The sequence below is a fragment of the Natrix helvetica genome (genome assembly GCF_964273705.1).
Source record: "Natrix helvetica genome assembly, chromosome: 1".
In the NCBI taxonomy this organism is placed as follows: Eukaryota; Metazoa; Chordata; class Lepidosauria; order Squamata; family Natricidae; genus Natrix; species Natrix helvetica.
Window position 1 is genome coordinate 184,733,628 of NC_138548.1, and position 16,733 is coordinate 184,750,360.

General features: G+C 37.7%; 1 protein-coding gene across 3 annotated transcripts in view; it reads left to right on the forward strand.

Annotated features, from left to right (window-relative positions):
* The window catches only part of CREB1 (cAMP responsive element binding protein 1), a 66,225-nt gene that overhangs the window by 21,122 nt on the left and 28,370 nt on the right, over nucleotides 1-16,733 (forward strand). For all 3 annotated transcript variants that reach the window (XM_081940339.1, XM_081940340.1, XM_081940341.1), the window contains exons 2-4: nucleotides 4,484-4,605; nucleotides 6,216-6,362; nucleotides 7,478-7,578. In XM_081940339.1, coding sequence (XP_081796465.1) covers nucleotides 4,492-4,605; nucleotides 6,216-6,362; nucleotides 7,478-7,578 — 362 coding nt within the window. In that variant the 5' untranslated portion in view covers nucleotides 4,484-4,491. The remainder of the gene's footprint in view (nucleotides 1-4,483; nucleotides 4,606-6,215; nucleotides 6,363-7,477; nucleotides 7,579-16,733) is intronic.

Genomic DNA, 16,733 nt, shown 5'->3' on the forward strand with positions numbered 1-16,733 from the left:
CACTGATCGCAGACCTCAGGGAGGTACCTATTCAGCTTCAGGCCTACCTGAACGACATACTTATTCACTCATCCTCCCCTCGCCAGGCTTGGAGGGACCTCGCCTCCACCATCCAGGCTCTTCAGGCGCATGGGTTTTCCATCAATGCCCCCAAGAGTCACCTGCACCCATCAACCAGGTTGATTCACCTGCGGGCATTGATTGACACCGAAGTATGCAAGGTGTACCTCTCCCAAGAAAGGCAGGACAATTTGAGAACCCTAGCTGGTCGGGTAGCCGTGTCACACAGGTGCTCCTTGGCACTGCTGTCTAAATTGATGGGTACCATGGTGTCGGCCATTGGGATTGCCCCATGGGCTCGCTTGCACTCACGTCAACTTCAATGGTTCCTCTTACCTTTTCAGAGGAAGCTGTTGAGCTGTTCACTGGCCAAGGTTCAGGTTCCGGCGAGGGTCAGGCGTTCGCTCACTTGGTGGACTTCTCAGGCAATCACAGAAGGCCTGTGTTTCAAGGACCAGGAGTTCCTGACGGTTACTACAGATGCCAGCCTCTTCGGCTGGGGGGGCCACCCTCCAGGCACAGGTAGCACAAGGCCAATGGGACCAGGTGGAACGTGCCCACAACATAAACTGACTGGAGTTGAGGGCGGTCCACCTGGCTCTTCGCCACTTCTTCCCTACGGTGGCGGGGAAACATGTCCTGGTGCTTACGGACAATGTGTCGGCCAAGGCACATATCAACCGCCAAGGGGGCACCAAATCTCGGCATCTCATGGATGAAGCCATGAGGCTGGGCCTTTGGGCCGAACAGAACTTACTGTCCCTCACCTCAGAACACATCTCGGGGGTGGACAATGTGCAGGCGGACTGGCTCAGCCGCGAGACTTTGGACAATGCCGAGTGGCAACTACACCCTGCTATATTTCGGGACATAGTGGACAGGTTTGGTATGCCGGTGGTGGATCTGTTCGCCACTCCTCTGAACAGCCAGCTCCCAAGGTTTTTTCCCAGATACCCTACACCTCGGGCGGAGGGGGTGGATGCTTTGCGTTGTCGCTGGCCCAGGGGCCTTCTTTACGCCTTCCCGCCCCTACCCCTTCTACCCAGGGTCATACAGAAGATTCTGAGGGAGGGGGCTGAGGTGGTGCTGGTCGCTCCACACTGGCCATGCAGGCCTTGGTTCGCCGACCGGCGAACACTTTCTGCAGACAGGCCCTGGAGGATCCCTCGGGACAGGATCTCCCTACGTCAGGGGTCGCTGGAACATCCAGACCCTCAGTGGTTCCAGTTGACCGCCTGGCGTTTGAGCGGAACGTCCTAAGGGAGGACAGATTCTCCCCCAGGGTCATTGACACCATTCAGGCCGCGAGATGGCCGTCCACTGACAGGATTTACAATGCCACCTGGAAAGCCTTCTGTGCCTGGTGCATTGGTAAGTCCTTGGACCCTGTCCAAGTCACAATACCACAACTGCTTGAGTTCCTACAGGATGGTCTGGACAAAGGTCGGGCTCCTAAAACCATCAGGAGACAGGTGGCGGCCATATCCTCCGTTTTGGTGTGCGGGGGGTTCCCTTCCCTTGCCCAATTACCCATGGTGCTCAACTTCCTCAGGGGGGCGTCCAATCTCAAGCCCCCCTGCGGTCCATAGGTACCCTTCCTGGGATCTGACCAAAGTTCTAGGCACATTGACCAGGGCTCCCTTTGAACCTCTGAGGGAGGTCTCACTCAGGTTTCTGTCCTTAAAGGTTTCCTTCCTGGTGGCCATAACTTCGGCACGTCGGATTTCAGAGTTGCAGGCTCTTTCATCCAGGAAGGAGCTGTGTGTTTTCCATGCTGATCGAGTGGTCTTACGCCTGGACCCCTCCTTCATCCCCAAGGTGTGTTCTTGTTTCCACAGGACTCAAGAGGTGATTTTGCCCAATTTCTGTCCTAATCTGGTCCATCCTCTGGAACGCAAGTGGCACACCTTGGATGTCAGGAGGGCCCTTAAGATTTATCTACAGCGTACGGCTGCGACTCGGAAATCCGACGCTCTCTTTGTCTCCTTTCAGCCCACTTCATTGGGTAACAAGGTCTCCTACCATTGGCAGATGGTTAAAGGCCTGCATTTCCTTGGCCTACCACTATAACCATCATAAATATGAACCAGTTGCCAAAGCATCTGAAATTTGATCATGTGACCCTGGGGAGGCTGCAGCAGTCATAAGTGTGAAAAATGGTCATAGGTCACTTTTTTCAGTGCTTCTCAACCAGGGGTGGGTTGCTACCGGCGTTACTTCCGGTTCAGTGTGCAAACAATTATGCTCGCTTCACTCGCACACACACCAAATGAGTGCTCCGCACGTGTGCACATTTGTACCTAAAAAGGTGTGCGCATGTTAGAAAAGGGGAAAAAATACATGTTTTCAATGAAGATTGTTTTGCGCATGTGCAGAACTGAAAATCAAGATGGCGCCAGCAATGATAGGACCGGTTCGGGGGCGTGGCAGGCCGAGTTATTACCTACTCAGCCAGATCTGTCTGAAACGGTAGGAACCCACCTCTGCTCTCAACAGTTACTAAATGAACTGTTGTAAGTCGAGGACTACCTGTATACATTTACTTCCCTGCATGTACTAATCAACTACACATCATAAGATCAAATTGGCTTTGTTGATATCGGTTATAATCTTCCTCATCTTAGTTCCGCAGACATATAAGTATTTTTCATTCCATTACTTAATTCATGCTCTGTCATTACTCCTTACATTTTAATTTACACTGTTTTATACAGCACAGTTAGCACTAGATCAGCCCATAGATATTTGACTCCTTCATTCTTCATGATTGGCTCAATGAAGGTTTTCCCATAATGCTTTTTTGTAAGATGGAGACAATTGCCAGCTTTTGTTGAAGTTGTGCCTCATGTAGTTTTTCCTGCTTAACAATAAGAACAGGAGTGGTCAGTCTGGGCACACATTAGCCAAAATGTCACTTGTGCAACCAGAGCCCAGCATGCTCATAGTTTCATGCTAGTAAATTTTAACAATAGCAAGTTTTATCATAAACTAGGTTATCAGAGTTTATTGTTTGGTGGAGGGTTTCAGTTAAAAATCCACATCAAGAGTAATAGATAATTTTAATATTTTTAATTACTAGACCCTTCAAATCTTAGCATCGCTCTTAGTTGATATTTTTTTGCAATTTGTTTGGCAAAAACCTTTGCCACAATTATTGTTTCATAATTTATTTTATGCTATTTCTATAATTTATGCCAGTTCTTATCTTTGATAAAACATATAATAGAAAATATTATTAAGCAAGAATAGAAAAATCATCAGAGACATCTTCTGAAAATAAAAAGTGAATCCCTTCCTTCTTCTCGCCTTGCATCATATCTGACTTACTCAGTAGCTCCTTTAATCTTCCAAGGAGTGTGTTTGAGAGGATTGGGAGATTGCCAAGGGAGGAGCAGTACAAGGAGCCAAGTTCTACCAATTACTTTGTATAAGGTTTTCTGTAGGAAATAAATGCAGTTGATTTTACTTGAAATTACTCCTGAATAAATGCAAAGTTGTGTATTATTTTTGTAGTGTTAAATCTAATTGTGTGCAGAACTGCATAATTAATTTATTATAAAAAGCAGTCCTCACTTAACCACAACTGGGACTGGAATCTTGGTCATTAAGTGAAACGTGACTATTTGTTCAATTACTGTATTCCAGGCTGTGGTCTTTAAGTGATTGCATGGTTTATTAAACAGACTGTAATCCCAGGATGCCTCTGGCAGAGGGAGATTCTAGGATGCTCAGGAGCTGAAATTCTTTCCACTGAAATCCTGAGGGAGAGACACTCATGTGCAGCCTGTGCCCAGTGTTCTTTATGTAACTGTGCTGCCTCACTGCTCGAGCTGAAACAATTGGATTTTGTCTCCCTCTCATCTCTACCGGTTGGTTGAAAAAACTGCCTATCAAAGGATATCAGCTCTTTTCCATCACAGAAGGAAATGGGGTGCAGAAACTGAGCTTAAATCATTCAAAAGGATATCATTTCCCTCCATGTGTCAAAAGGAATGTTTTCGGTGGGGTGCAGGAATGGAGTCTGATCTTCAGGAGTTTGGTTTCTTCACCCCACTGAATGAGTGCTTCCCTCAGCCAGCTTCCATAGAGCAAAGATAGTCCTCTAGACAAGTGGTAGAGAAGATTGTAAATAGCTATCATATGATTGCAAGCCGCTTACCGAACAGGTAGCTAAGCACTCAGATCACAATCATGTAACTTGGGGAGAAAGGTAGTGCAACCTTTTACGATGGCCTATAAAGCATCCTTTCCTAGACCATCATAAGTTTGAACATCATTAAACAACCAGTCATAAATTCAAGACTTTCTATTTAAATGAAGTTCTAATATAACATAAAATAACTAATAAATATCTGTTTATTGTTTTTATAATAAATATTCTTTATTTGTTACTTGGGAATGATGATGATAATGATAATTACAGATAACTAAATGACCATGGAATCTGGTGCAGAGAACCAACAGAGTGGAGATGCAGCTGTTACAGAGGCAGAAAATCAACAGATGACTGTTCAGGCACAACCACAAATTGCAACATTGGCCCAGGTACAGATTTGTACAGATTGATTTATTTTCCATCTGTGGGATCTGCAACATTTTGGGTTTGATGAACAAATTAGAAATGTTGAGATATTTTTGTGGCATTTTCAAAGGAGACTAGTGGTGGGGTAACCGTTTACAAAATTACTGCCATAGTGAAATGACACATTTTAAAGCACTAAAGTAATTTTAAATACATTTTATATATCTTTTTTAGAATCAGTGGAAAATAGTATCAGTTGTTCATTTAAAAAAAAATTTAAACAATTTACAGTAATAAGTCAATTGAAGAATTGAAAACTCTTAAAATACTAAAGTCCCTGTTTAGTTGTTTTGGGAAAAGACTTAAGGATATTTTAAGCTTAAAATGTCCAATATGGCTGTATAAATCTGAGAATGTTATAACTTGTAATGTTCTATGCATCTGTGTGAAATATGAATGTACCAAAATACAATTTGCCAATCTATATAGTCCCTACATAGTTTTCTTTTCTTTTCCAGCTATGTAGGCATATTTCAGATTAAAGCTGTCACCATTTTATGAGTTTTATTTGATGCTAAGAGGTAGTTTTGGAAATAAAAGTAAGCATGGAGGCTGGCAATTTGCTTTACAGGATACCTGCATTTAAAAAGTCAGATACAATAAGAAATCTGATAGTTGCCCTGTAGTTGCCCACAGTGTAAATTCAAGAAGTAGCCTTAGCAGTAGCTATTAAGTTAATTTTGTGGTCAAATGATTGTCCAATTATATTTTGTGGCAAACCTCACATTCAGAGTAAAAAGCAAAAAAAACCACCTTTTTTTAAAAAAAATATTTAGAATTGTAATACTGTATTTTATTTGAAACAAATAAGGGCTTTTAAAATCCCATTAATTGCAGTAAGTCAAACAGCCTTTCAGTATACTGTGAGTAGACAAAAAATAATTGTTCTCTTAATAGTTGTTTCAACCAGAACAATATTTACCTATATAAATTTGCTAATATAAATGATGTAAGGGGTAACAGATTGGACTAGCAAGGGACAGAAGGAAAATTTAGAGTGGGAAAATGCAGAGTATTATTTACAGCTGCTAGACTTACTATACCTTCTGTTAGAGAAATAATCTGATTCCAATAACCATTACTACCATGTTTCCCCAAAAATAAGACCCGGTCCTTTTTTTCCCTCCAAAAGAGGCATTAGATCTTATTTTCAGGGGATGTCTTCCACTCTCTCACTTCACAGTGACGGCTCTAACAGCCCTGCCCAGCAGGAGCTGCTGCCAGCCCACTTCTGTGGCGTTTTAACGCTGCTCACGCAGCGCCCCCTCCCAATCTTCATTTCACCGTCAGGCCTTCAGGAAAGGCCTCTGCAGCCAAGAAACAAATTTCGGATTGATGCACACAGTGCCCCCCACCCCCTGGCCTCTGTTTTGCTGGTGAATTTTGAACTTAGCAATATATTGTTGGTAGAAGCAAGGATTGGTGCAAGACAGGCAGCTGATGAGATCTGGGAATCTGTGGGAAGCCACACAAGAGCCATTTCGGAATTGCAAATAGTCTGCCGACTGGGGGTCTCCTATCCTTAGGCTGACATTAAATGTTTTTAAAATAATGTGTCACTCTCTTTCATTAGGTATCCATGCCTGCAGCTCATGCAACATCTTCCGCTCCCACTGTGACCTTAGTGCAATTGCCTAATGGACAGACAGTTCAAGTCCATGGTGTTATTCAAGCTGCACAGCCCTCAGTTATTCAGTCTCCACAAGTCCAGACAGTTCAGGTAAATTTTAAATTGCTGCATATTGAGCTGCATTTGGTGGTATATATCTATGAGGTACCAATTTAATTTTATGAACGTGAGTTCTAAACAATGTCTTATGGTACTCCTCTATTATTATTCCACAGATAATTCATACCACTTATGTTTAATTATTATTCTTACATTTGAATTGTGATTTCTCTAGTATAAGAATATATACTGTACACACTGAGGGTAAAAAGTTACTTCAGAATGTGCTCAGATGGGACTTGGAAGCTTCATCTCTAAAATGGTTTCTCTCTGTCAAAGTTTATCTCAATAAAGTTTTCTTTCTGATTCATGTTTAAAAAATTAAGAACAAGGTTGTGTCATATCTTTATTTTATACCCAAAACTTTCTCTGGAGGAAATAACAGGTTGAAAATAATAATGATAGAATATGAAGTCCATTAAAAGAAAGTAGTACAGGTAGTCCTTGAGTTACGAATGTAATAGAACCTGCCCATTCCATTTGTAACCCAAGGATTCATGGGAGTGAATCTCGTTCTTTGAACGCTATCATTCCCTCCTAATCAAATGCAAGGCTTGTTATGTGCACATGAGGTATTTCAGGGTGGGGAAGGCAATGGGGGTGGGAGGATAGTGATGGAACAGGCCACCTGCTTCAGACCTCCCAAGGCCTCCCCTGATCCACTGAAATACCTCATGCTTCCCACAATTGCTTTTCATAAATCTAAAATCTTACCAATGTTTTTAAAGATTGAGCTATTTAAAGTGCAGCTTCATTGGAATATATTTTTTATCTTATGAGAATCAATGATCATCAAAGAATCAGATTACTTAAGCCAATTTTAGGCAGTTGCATAAGATATACTGTGCTTTAACTGATACATACTCAAAAAGATGTTTATTTCTTCATTTAAATAAAGATCACTGTTTTTCCATTTTGCTTTTTGTGTTCCTTAATTTTTCTTAAACTTTCATTAATTTAAATAAATAATGATATCCTGCTTAATACGCAATCTCTGTTTTCCTAATCCTGCAAACATTAATATAATAAAGATGATTTTATGATTTTCAAATAGTACCTTGTTAATAATGTTTAAAATCATAAAATGACTATGCTCTTATATCTAGATCTCCACTATTGCAGAAAGTGAAGATTCACAGGAATCTGTGGACAGTGCCACCGACACCCAGAAACGAAGGGAAATTCTTTCTAGGCGACCTTCCTACAGGTATAAATGTAATATTGTAATGCCTGCATTCAGTAGGTCAACACATGAAAAATTTGCTAGATGTTCCATCCTATTATTAGAATATAGTAGCAGGAAAATATGGAATATGTATCATGACTGGGCAGCATGTGTTAACCGTTATTTGCTGTATTATTTCAAGCACACTGTTTGTAAATGAAAGTTCCACAATTGTTTTTATTGAGAACCAGTGATTACCAAAGAATCAGATTACTGAAGCCAGTTGTGTAAGAAATATTGTTTATTTTAACTGATGAATACCCAGAAGAGATACTATATGCCCTTTCCCAGTTTACATCAGATTTTCCTAATGCTTTTTTAGAATGCAGGCATACTAAAATCAGATGGGTTGCTTTTCATCTCATTGTAATAAAATTCAGTCAAATATTTTAATTGCTGTGAAATGAGTGGAATGGAAGAAAGGAGCCAAGTGTGTTGAAGTGTGTTGATTCTCCATTGAATTCCTGGAACATTTAAACTTTCACAAGTAACAGGAAGTAAGAGTTAGATCTGAGGAAGCTTAGGATTCAGTCTAAGCTTGTGTTCTGCTAGCAAGTCCTTGACAGTGCCAGTTTCCCCACCACTACCTCACTAGCAAATTTTTTCAATAGCGGAAAATGCTATTCTGTCTCCAAATTCTATTCTTTAGACAGCATAAAATGCCCTCAACTTCTTAACTCTCTTAATGACTTGCTTGCGGCTCTGATTAATCTTACTTGTCTTTTATCTTTACCACTCTCGTATTTTAACCACTTTCACTGGAAATCTTGTAGCTCCATAGTCATTTTAACTTTGGTATCATAGTTTCATAGTTTATTCTCTTCAGTTTTTACTTCTTAACCTGCTTACGTAAAATCATATTCTTAGTACTTATTACCAGTTCAGTAAGTATTTCTCTAATCATAAAATCTTATGACTTGGCAATATATATAATTATGGTTCATTGCAAAATCAGCCAGATGTTGAGACTGGATTTTGGCATTTTTATCCAGCTATTCTGTTCTTTCCAAGGACTGGGATAGGCAGATGTTGATGTTTATGGTGAGTGCTCAAGGTATTGTCGCAGGTTGGAATATTTTTTTAAAAAAATGTTTTTATTTTTAGACAAACAGACAAACAAAACATTAAACATAAAGTCATCTTCAATTACATAGTGTGTCAATTGGTTACAAGATTTTTGTGCATCTTTTCCATAGTCATCACAATTTATATAAAATCTCATTTTATCAAATCAAATATATTTGTATACATTATTATCGTTATACCTCATTTATTTGACTATCACTATTATTCCTTCATTTTAAACGAGATATTCTAGGTTTTGGATTCATTTATATTTTAACAATTCATTCATCTTAAATCTATCCAATAATAATATATATTTATGTTATATTCTGTATCATTCTATTTTTCTTGTATTTATAACATTCTCTTAACATCTTTCATTTCCATGTTTTTTTTAATCTAACCACTGATAAAATAGATCCCATATCTTATAAAATTGTTTATCTTCCTGTTCTCTAATGGTAATATGAACCCGGTATCTGATGACATTTCCAACACTTTTCCAATTTATTCTTGAACATTCTTGCTATTCTCGTTGGGGGTAGGTGCCACCTGTAGAACATCTTATACAAATTTTCTTTATATGCTGTTGACATTGTCATTTTATAATTTTGAGACCACAATTTCTGCCAATTCTCTAAATCAATCCCACTTCCAAAATCCCCCCCCTCCCAAGCAATCATGGATTCTTTAACTTGTTCTTCTTCTAACTTGACCTCTAATAAGTATCCATACAGTTTTTTAATCACCTTTCATCAGTACCTATCAAAATTTTATTTAACTCAGTCATCTTATCATGGAAACCTTCCATTTTAAGATCTTTATCATATCTAGAATGTATTTGCGCATATGAAAACCAATTCATCTTTATACCTTGCTGTTCTAGTTCTTGCATAGATTTAAGTTCACCCTTTGCATTCAATATTTCACCATATCTAACTGTTTGTTCCTTTTTGTATGTTATTGGATATGAAAATGCTTCAATAGTTGATAACCAGACTGGAATTTTTAGATAATGCTGCCTTTTAATCTTCTCCCAATTTAATAGCAAAGTCTCATGTATGTAATGTCTTCTAAAATACCCCTGCGTTTTAGTTCCCTTATACCATAAGAAAGTGTGCCATCCCAACAGCAAATCATTCCCTTCTACAATCAATAATCTAGAATTTCTTAATGTTATCCATTCCTTAACCCACATCAAATTTGTTGCCTGATAATATAACTCCCAGTTAGGTAGACCAAATCCTTCTCTTGTTCTAGCATCTTGTAACAATTTTAATTTTATTCTCGCTTTCTTTCCCTGCCAAATATATTCAACACATTTTTATTTAAATCGTCAAAATAATCTTTCCCTAATCTAATTGGAATTGTCTGGAACAAATATAAAATCATGGGTAGTATATTCATCTTGATTGTTGATATTCTCCCTATTATTGATAGTTGTAGATTTACCCATTTTGCCAAGTCTGTCGAAATCTATTGTTTGAGTTTATGGTAATTATTCTCTTTAAGTGTACTACATCTTGCTGTCAAATACTGTATATCCCCAAATACTTGACTTTATTCGTGACTTGGATCTTCAAAGCTTCTGCCAATTCTTCCTTTTGTCTTAATAACATGTTCTTTGTCAAAATCTTCATTTTGTCTTTATTTATTTTCAAACCTGCTACTTTTCCATATTCCTCTATTTTTTCTATCAATGTAGGTGCAGTTTCTATTGGATCCTCTAAGATGAAGACCAGGTCATCTGCAAATGCCTGCAATTTATATTCTTCCTTTTTAATTTTCATTCCTTTTATATCTTTTTCTTCTCTAATGTTCTCTAATGTTTCTATTTAGAATTTCTAATGTTAAAACGAACAGCAGAGGCGTCTCGTCCCTTTCTTTATTTCAACAGAGTCTGTCAGTCCTCCATTTATCATTATCTTTGCTGTTTGTTTGTGTTATATAGTTTGTATGGCTTGGGTGAATTTCTTACTAAAGCCCATCTGTTCCAGTTGTAACAACATTGTCAAAGGCTTTCTGTGCATCTAAGAACATCAAAGCTATTTGTTTCTCAGGATGAGCCTCATAATATTCCAAAGTGTCCAGAATTATTCTCATATTTTCTTTAATTTGTCTCTTTGGTAGAAACCCATTTTGATTGTTTAAATATTTTTTGAGTCATTCTGCCAATATTGAAGCAAATATCTTATAGTCTGAGTTTAGCAGAGAAATAGGTCTATAATTCTTAATTTGAAGTGGGTCGGCCTCCTCTTTTGGCACAAGTGATAATATATGCTTCTGACCACGATTTGGGTATCCTCATCTTTGACATAACCTCATTCATAACTTCTAGTAATGGAAGACACAACGATTCCTGCAATGTCTTATAAAATTCCGCTGGCAGTCCATCCGGACCTGGAGTCTTTCCATTGTTTTGTTTTTTAACTGCTTCAGTTAACTCCATCATCGTTATATTGCCTTCTAGCATCATTTCAGTTTCTTTAGGTATCTGGGGTAGATTCACTCTGCAAATATTGTTTGGCTCCTCCCTCTTCTATATTATCTTGTTCATACAATTTTCCATAGTAATCTTGTATAATTTTTTTCTTCTCTTCATTTTCATAACAAATTTGCCCTTGATCATCTATTAATTCCATTATTTTTCTTGATTCTCTCTCTTTTTTCAATTTATACACTAATCATCTGCCTGGTTTATTTGCATTTTCAAAGTAATTCTGTTTAGCACCTCTAATTTTTTGTGCTAATTCCTCCTTTTCCATTAATCCCATTTTATGTTTAATTGTGTCCATTTTTATTTTAATGTCCTTTTTTTGTGGAGATTTCTGTAATTCTTTTTCAAATCTCTTGTAGTCGTCGTCTATATTTTAAAGGCTTGTCTTTTCTTTGTATTTCTTTTCCTTGTATAGTCTATTATCAAGCCTCTGGCGTAGGCCTTCATTATATCCCAAAGATTCTGCATTGATGTGTCTTTTCTGTTTTCTTTAAAGAAGAATGCCAGGTCTTTCTCCATTTTCTGTACAAATTCCTTTTCTTTTAATATAGTATTGTTTAGTGTGCATCTAAATCTTCTCCTTTGTCCTTTCCATTTGATTGGCATTGGATTGTGGTCCGCCCAAGTGCTTGTTTCTGTGTCAACTTCCTGTGTGTTCCTGTTGAAATCCATATCATCTATTCTGGACCATGATGAATGTCTATTTGAGTAGAAGGTATATTGTCTATTTGTGGGATTTCTTTCTCTCCATACATCTTTTAAATCTATTTCATCAGTCATTTTAAAAAAGGATTTTGGAAAAGTCTTTCTATTTAGTTTTGTTGTTTTTTGTGTTTTATAGTCCATATTCTGATCTACAATTCCATTAAAATCTCCCATCATACAAATGTTAACATAGTCAAGTTCAATTATTTTCATGTGTAATTTTCTATAAAATTCATCTTGGTTGTCATTAGGAGCGTAAATTGCTATTAAAAGTATTTTCTTATTATTGTCCATAATTTCCATCATCAAGATTCTTCCATCATCATCTGTGTAGATTTGTTCCGCTGGAATTGTATCCTTGATATATAAAACCACTCCTCTCTTCTTACATCTTGGTAACGCAGTAAATATTTTCCCTAATTTTGGCTGCACCAATATTTGTTCATGTTGCTTTTTCATATGTACTTCCTATAGGCAGATTATGTCCAATTTTAATTTCTCTAATTTATGAAATGTTTTCCTTCTTTTAATAGCTGAATTAAGTCCATTTATATTAATTGTAATTTTTTCTCTTCCATATTTATACTTTATAAGAAGGATTTACTGCTCTTGTAGATCTCAGTTCTCATTGTTATCTAAGGTCAATGCCGCCTACTGCACCTTCTTCTTTCTCAGTCACAACTATACACTCCTCTTGGAGTTCAATTGGTGATTCTTCTTTTCCTGTCTCCTTGTCTTTCCCTCTCAGATGTTCTGCATAGACTAATTCTGCTTTTTCAGTTGAATCTATTCTGTATCTTTGTCCTTGCCATACAAACATGAGACCTTCTGGTATCAGCCATTTATAATTAACACCTTTTTAAAGAAAATTTTTAGTCAAAAATTGGTATTCTCATGTCTCTCACTCTTCTTGGTACTTGTTTCAAAACCAAAATCTCCTTATCTTTATATTCCAGTCTTTTGTCTCTTGCCTTAATAATATTTGTGTCTTAATTACTTTCTTAGTAAATCTTATATGAACTTCTCTTGGGAGATTGTTTCTTGCTGCATATCTTGTATAGATTCGGAACACCTCGTCTACAATCCATCATCTTCTCTTTGGTTATCTCCAAGACGTCAGCCAGAATATCTATCATTATTTCTGCCAGATTTTCTCCCTTTTCTTCTACGTTTTGAAATCTAAGATAAAATTCTGATCTATTGATCTCCCATCCCAGTATTCCACTGTTATCTTTTTCAACCACGGTCAATTTGCTATCAGTAACTCCAATTTTCTTGTCTCTTTGCTCACATTTTTCTTCACTTTTTTGAAGTCTGTCCTCATATTTCATCATCATTTGGTGAATGTTCTCAATATTTTCATCTATTTTCCCTGTTTTCTGTTCGATGTTCTCTGTTCTTTGTTCTATATTCTCTATTCTCTTTTCAAGTTCTCTGTTTGCTTTTCTATATTCTCTGTTCTTGTATTTTTTGTATTCCTTGCATAATCATCTGAAGTGTCACTTCTTTGTCTTTTTCCTGTTGCAACATCATGTGTATTGATATTTGTCCTCCAGATGGTGAAGAGGAAGTTGGTATTGCAGAGCCAACAGCTGTTATCTTTTTACTCATTTCAAAACAGTTGATATACTGTATAGTAGTTGAGAAATACAAAGTCTTCAGGTTCTTCTATACTTAATCCACTTATATGGAGGACAGTTATAATCCCAAGTGGCCCTAAAATAAGGGGGGGGGGAGGAATGGAAAAAAGAAAAAAGGGGAAAAAGAGAAAAGAAAAAAATATTCAGGCTCTTGTTTGCCCTAATCCAATTGGTTCCAGTTGTTTAAAAGAAAAAAAGGAAGAAACAGATCAATCACATACAAAAAAAATACAAGGAATAAAAATAAAAGTCTTCAGGTTCTTCTTTACCTTAATCCAATTCAGTGGAATAAAATAACAAAATCCAGCAGAGAAAAAGGGAAAAAATATTTCTATGTATGCATCCCAAAAAATAGAAAAGAAAAACAAAAAAGAAGCACACCTTCTTTAAGAAAAGGGCAAAGAAAAAGAAAATCAAACTTCTTCTGCAGAAGGCCTCAGATCAGCTGGTAATGGCTAAGTGAGAAGGAGAGTAAGGGAGGAAAAAGAAAAAGAAAAAGAAAAGAAAAAAGGAGGAAAGAGAAACATTGCCACTGTAAAATCCAAAGCTCTTATGTTAAGCTCCAAACAAAATTAGCAAGTTCTCTTTTCAAGGTCACAACAATCTTCTTTCTTTGAACTCCAATTCTCTTTCAGCCCAAACTCCACACACTGATAGTATCCCAGAAGAGCACCTGTATAAACAATCCTTCATGCTCACCCCACTATCATTTCATAAACAGGCTCAAAGACATTGAAATGCCTTTTCTCTAAACACTCATACAAGAAAAAGAAAACAATGTTTCCAGGCCTTTAGGTGGCAGTGTTATTTATTCTCTTTCATTTTCCCTTATTTTTCTTATACTCGAGAAAAAGAGATTCAAAAAGGAAATACAATTAAAGCATTGAAAAGAAAAAAAGTAGGGGGAAAGAAGTCTTAGACAGTAAAAATTATTATGCAAATATTTAAGAAAGAAAAGACAAAAGAAAAAAACCAGTCCAATTTAAAAAGTAAAAGATGTTTGCAAAAATCTAGCCAAATTCCCACCATAAAAAGGAAGAAAAAAAACTCAACTTGACTCTGGCTTAATCTCGCCGCTTAGCCTCGCGTGCCCTGACAAATGGCTCCGCGTGCCTGACAAATGGCTCCGCGTGCCATAGGTTCGCCATCACTGTTTTAGGGTGTTCTCTCAAATAATAATGATGAAAAGTCCTCTCACCATTTCGATACATTTTCTCTCCTGCTCTTTCTTCCATACCAGAGCTGTCCCTGACTTCAGCAGCTTTGATGGCTGCCTCGCAGCCACCGGAAAAAAAAGGCTTCTCCTGGATCAACCAGGGACTTTGCAATGTCCCTGGGATCAGCAGGATGTGCCTTTCTCTTTCACGGTCTCTACGGAACGGTTTAGGTCCAAAAGGACTGTCCAGCAGCAGAGATATTGACGCTGATCTTGGAGCTGCAAGATCGCACGTCATATCGCCACGACATCAGACCTGCCTCCCCAGGTTGGAATATTTTTTTGAGTAAAGCTGCTCTTTGCAATTGACTGATGGTGAATTTGTCAATATGGATGGTATTCAAGTGGTGCTCCAATTGTTTTGGGATTGCACCCCAAAGGCCTATTACTGTTGGTATTACTTTTTTTTTCTTTTGCTATAGTCATTCTATTTTTATTTGCAGGTCTTTGTATTTTATCTTCTCCATTTCCTTCGCTATTGCACTGTCTCCAGATTACTGCCACATCCACTTTCTAGACTTTTTCTCTTTCTTATCGACAGCTATTAGATCTGTCAGGCAGCAGATACCTGTCTCTTTGAATTCTAAAATTCCAAAGCATTTTAGCTTCTTCGTTTTCTATTACTTTCTATAGTTTATGATCCCACCAGTTCTTGTTTGTACACAATTAGTAATTTTTGCAGATTCCAATCCACTGTTATTGCTACTTTGTCATGCCATTTTTTGCAGTCTGTGAGATCTTGTATTAGCTAAGCAGGTGGTCCACTATTTCTTCAGTCTCTGCAGAAGAAACACTTGCTGTCTGTTGCTGTTTTCCCAGCAATAGACAGCAAGTGTTCTAGCTTTATGTGCATTTTGTACAATGACAATAAAGACTATACTGCACTGCACTGCGCTACACTATTTGTCCTTAAGGCTTGATATTGTGTAGCCAGAATTAGCCTCTCTGTCTCTTTCTTCAACTTTCCTGTTCTTAGTCATTGCCAGGTCTTGTAATGTACTGGCCGTGTAATATTTTATCTTCTCATGTCACTTTTCTATTTTGCATTTGTTCCTTCTTAGAAGCCATTTTAGTCTCTCTGGTATTCAGTAAGCCTTCCTGGTATATTATTATTATTATTATTATTATTATTATTATTATTATTATTATTATTAATAATAATAGCCAACGGAACATTGAAAAATGCATTACAAATACCAGTGACTGGTGCTAATGGTTGATACGGTTTTCTGCCAGTGTCCTAGGTATCAACCTAGTACCTTCTTAAATATAAGATGTTCCGAGTAGCGCAGTTTTTTGCAATTCCGCTGGTGTTATTGCAGGAAGCTGAAATTTGTTGATGTATCTTGTAAAATTCTTGCACATGGTGCCAAGTGCCCCGATGACAATGGGTATCACTGTTACATGCTTCATCCATAGCAGTGTAGTTTCGATGGCCAGGTTGCGATATTTCATTATTTTTTCTAGTTCTTTTTCTTCAACTCTGGCATCTCCAGGAACAGCAATATAAATAACTGTACCCTTCGGCCCTCTACATCCGTGATATCTGGCATGTTGTGCTCCAAATGACGATCCGTTTGTATTCGAAAGTCCCACAAGATCTTCACCTTCTCATTTTCGATAACTTTTTCCACTTTATGTTTCCATGACTTTCTGGATACAGGTAAATCATATTTTTTATATAATGACCAGTGGATTAATTTAGCAACTCGGTCATGTCTAGCTTTGTAATCAGTTTGTGCAATTTTGCTGCATTCACATATTAAATGTGAAACAGTTTCGACTTTGTTATTGCAAAGTCGGCAGTTTGGGTTGTCAGTGGATTTTTGTATCTTCGCTTTCATGGCATTAATTTGTAGTGCTTGTTCTTGAGCAGCCAGTATTAAACCCTCCGTTTCTTTCTTGATAGTTCCCATCTTAAGCCATGTCCATGTCAAGTTGTCATCACATTTTCCTTCAATGTTTTTCAAGTGCTGTCCATGCAAAGCTTTGGTTTTCCATCTATTTAATCTGT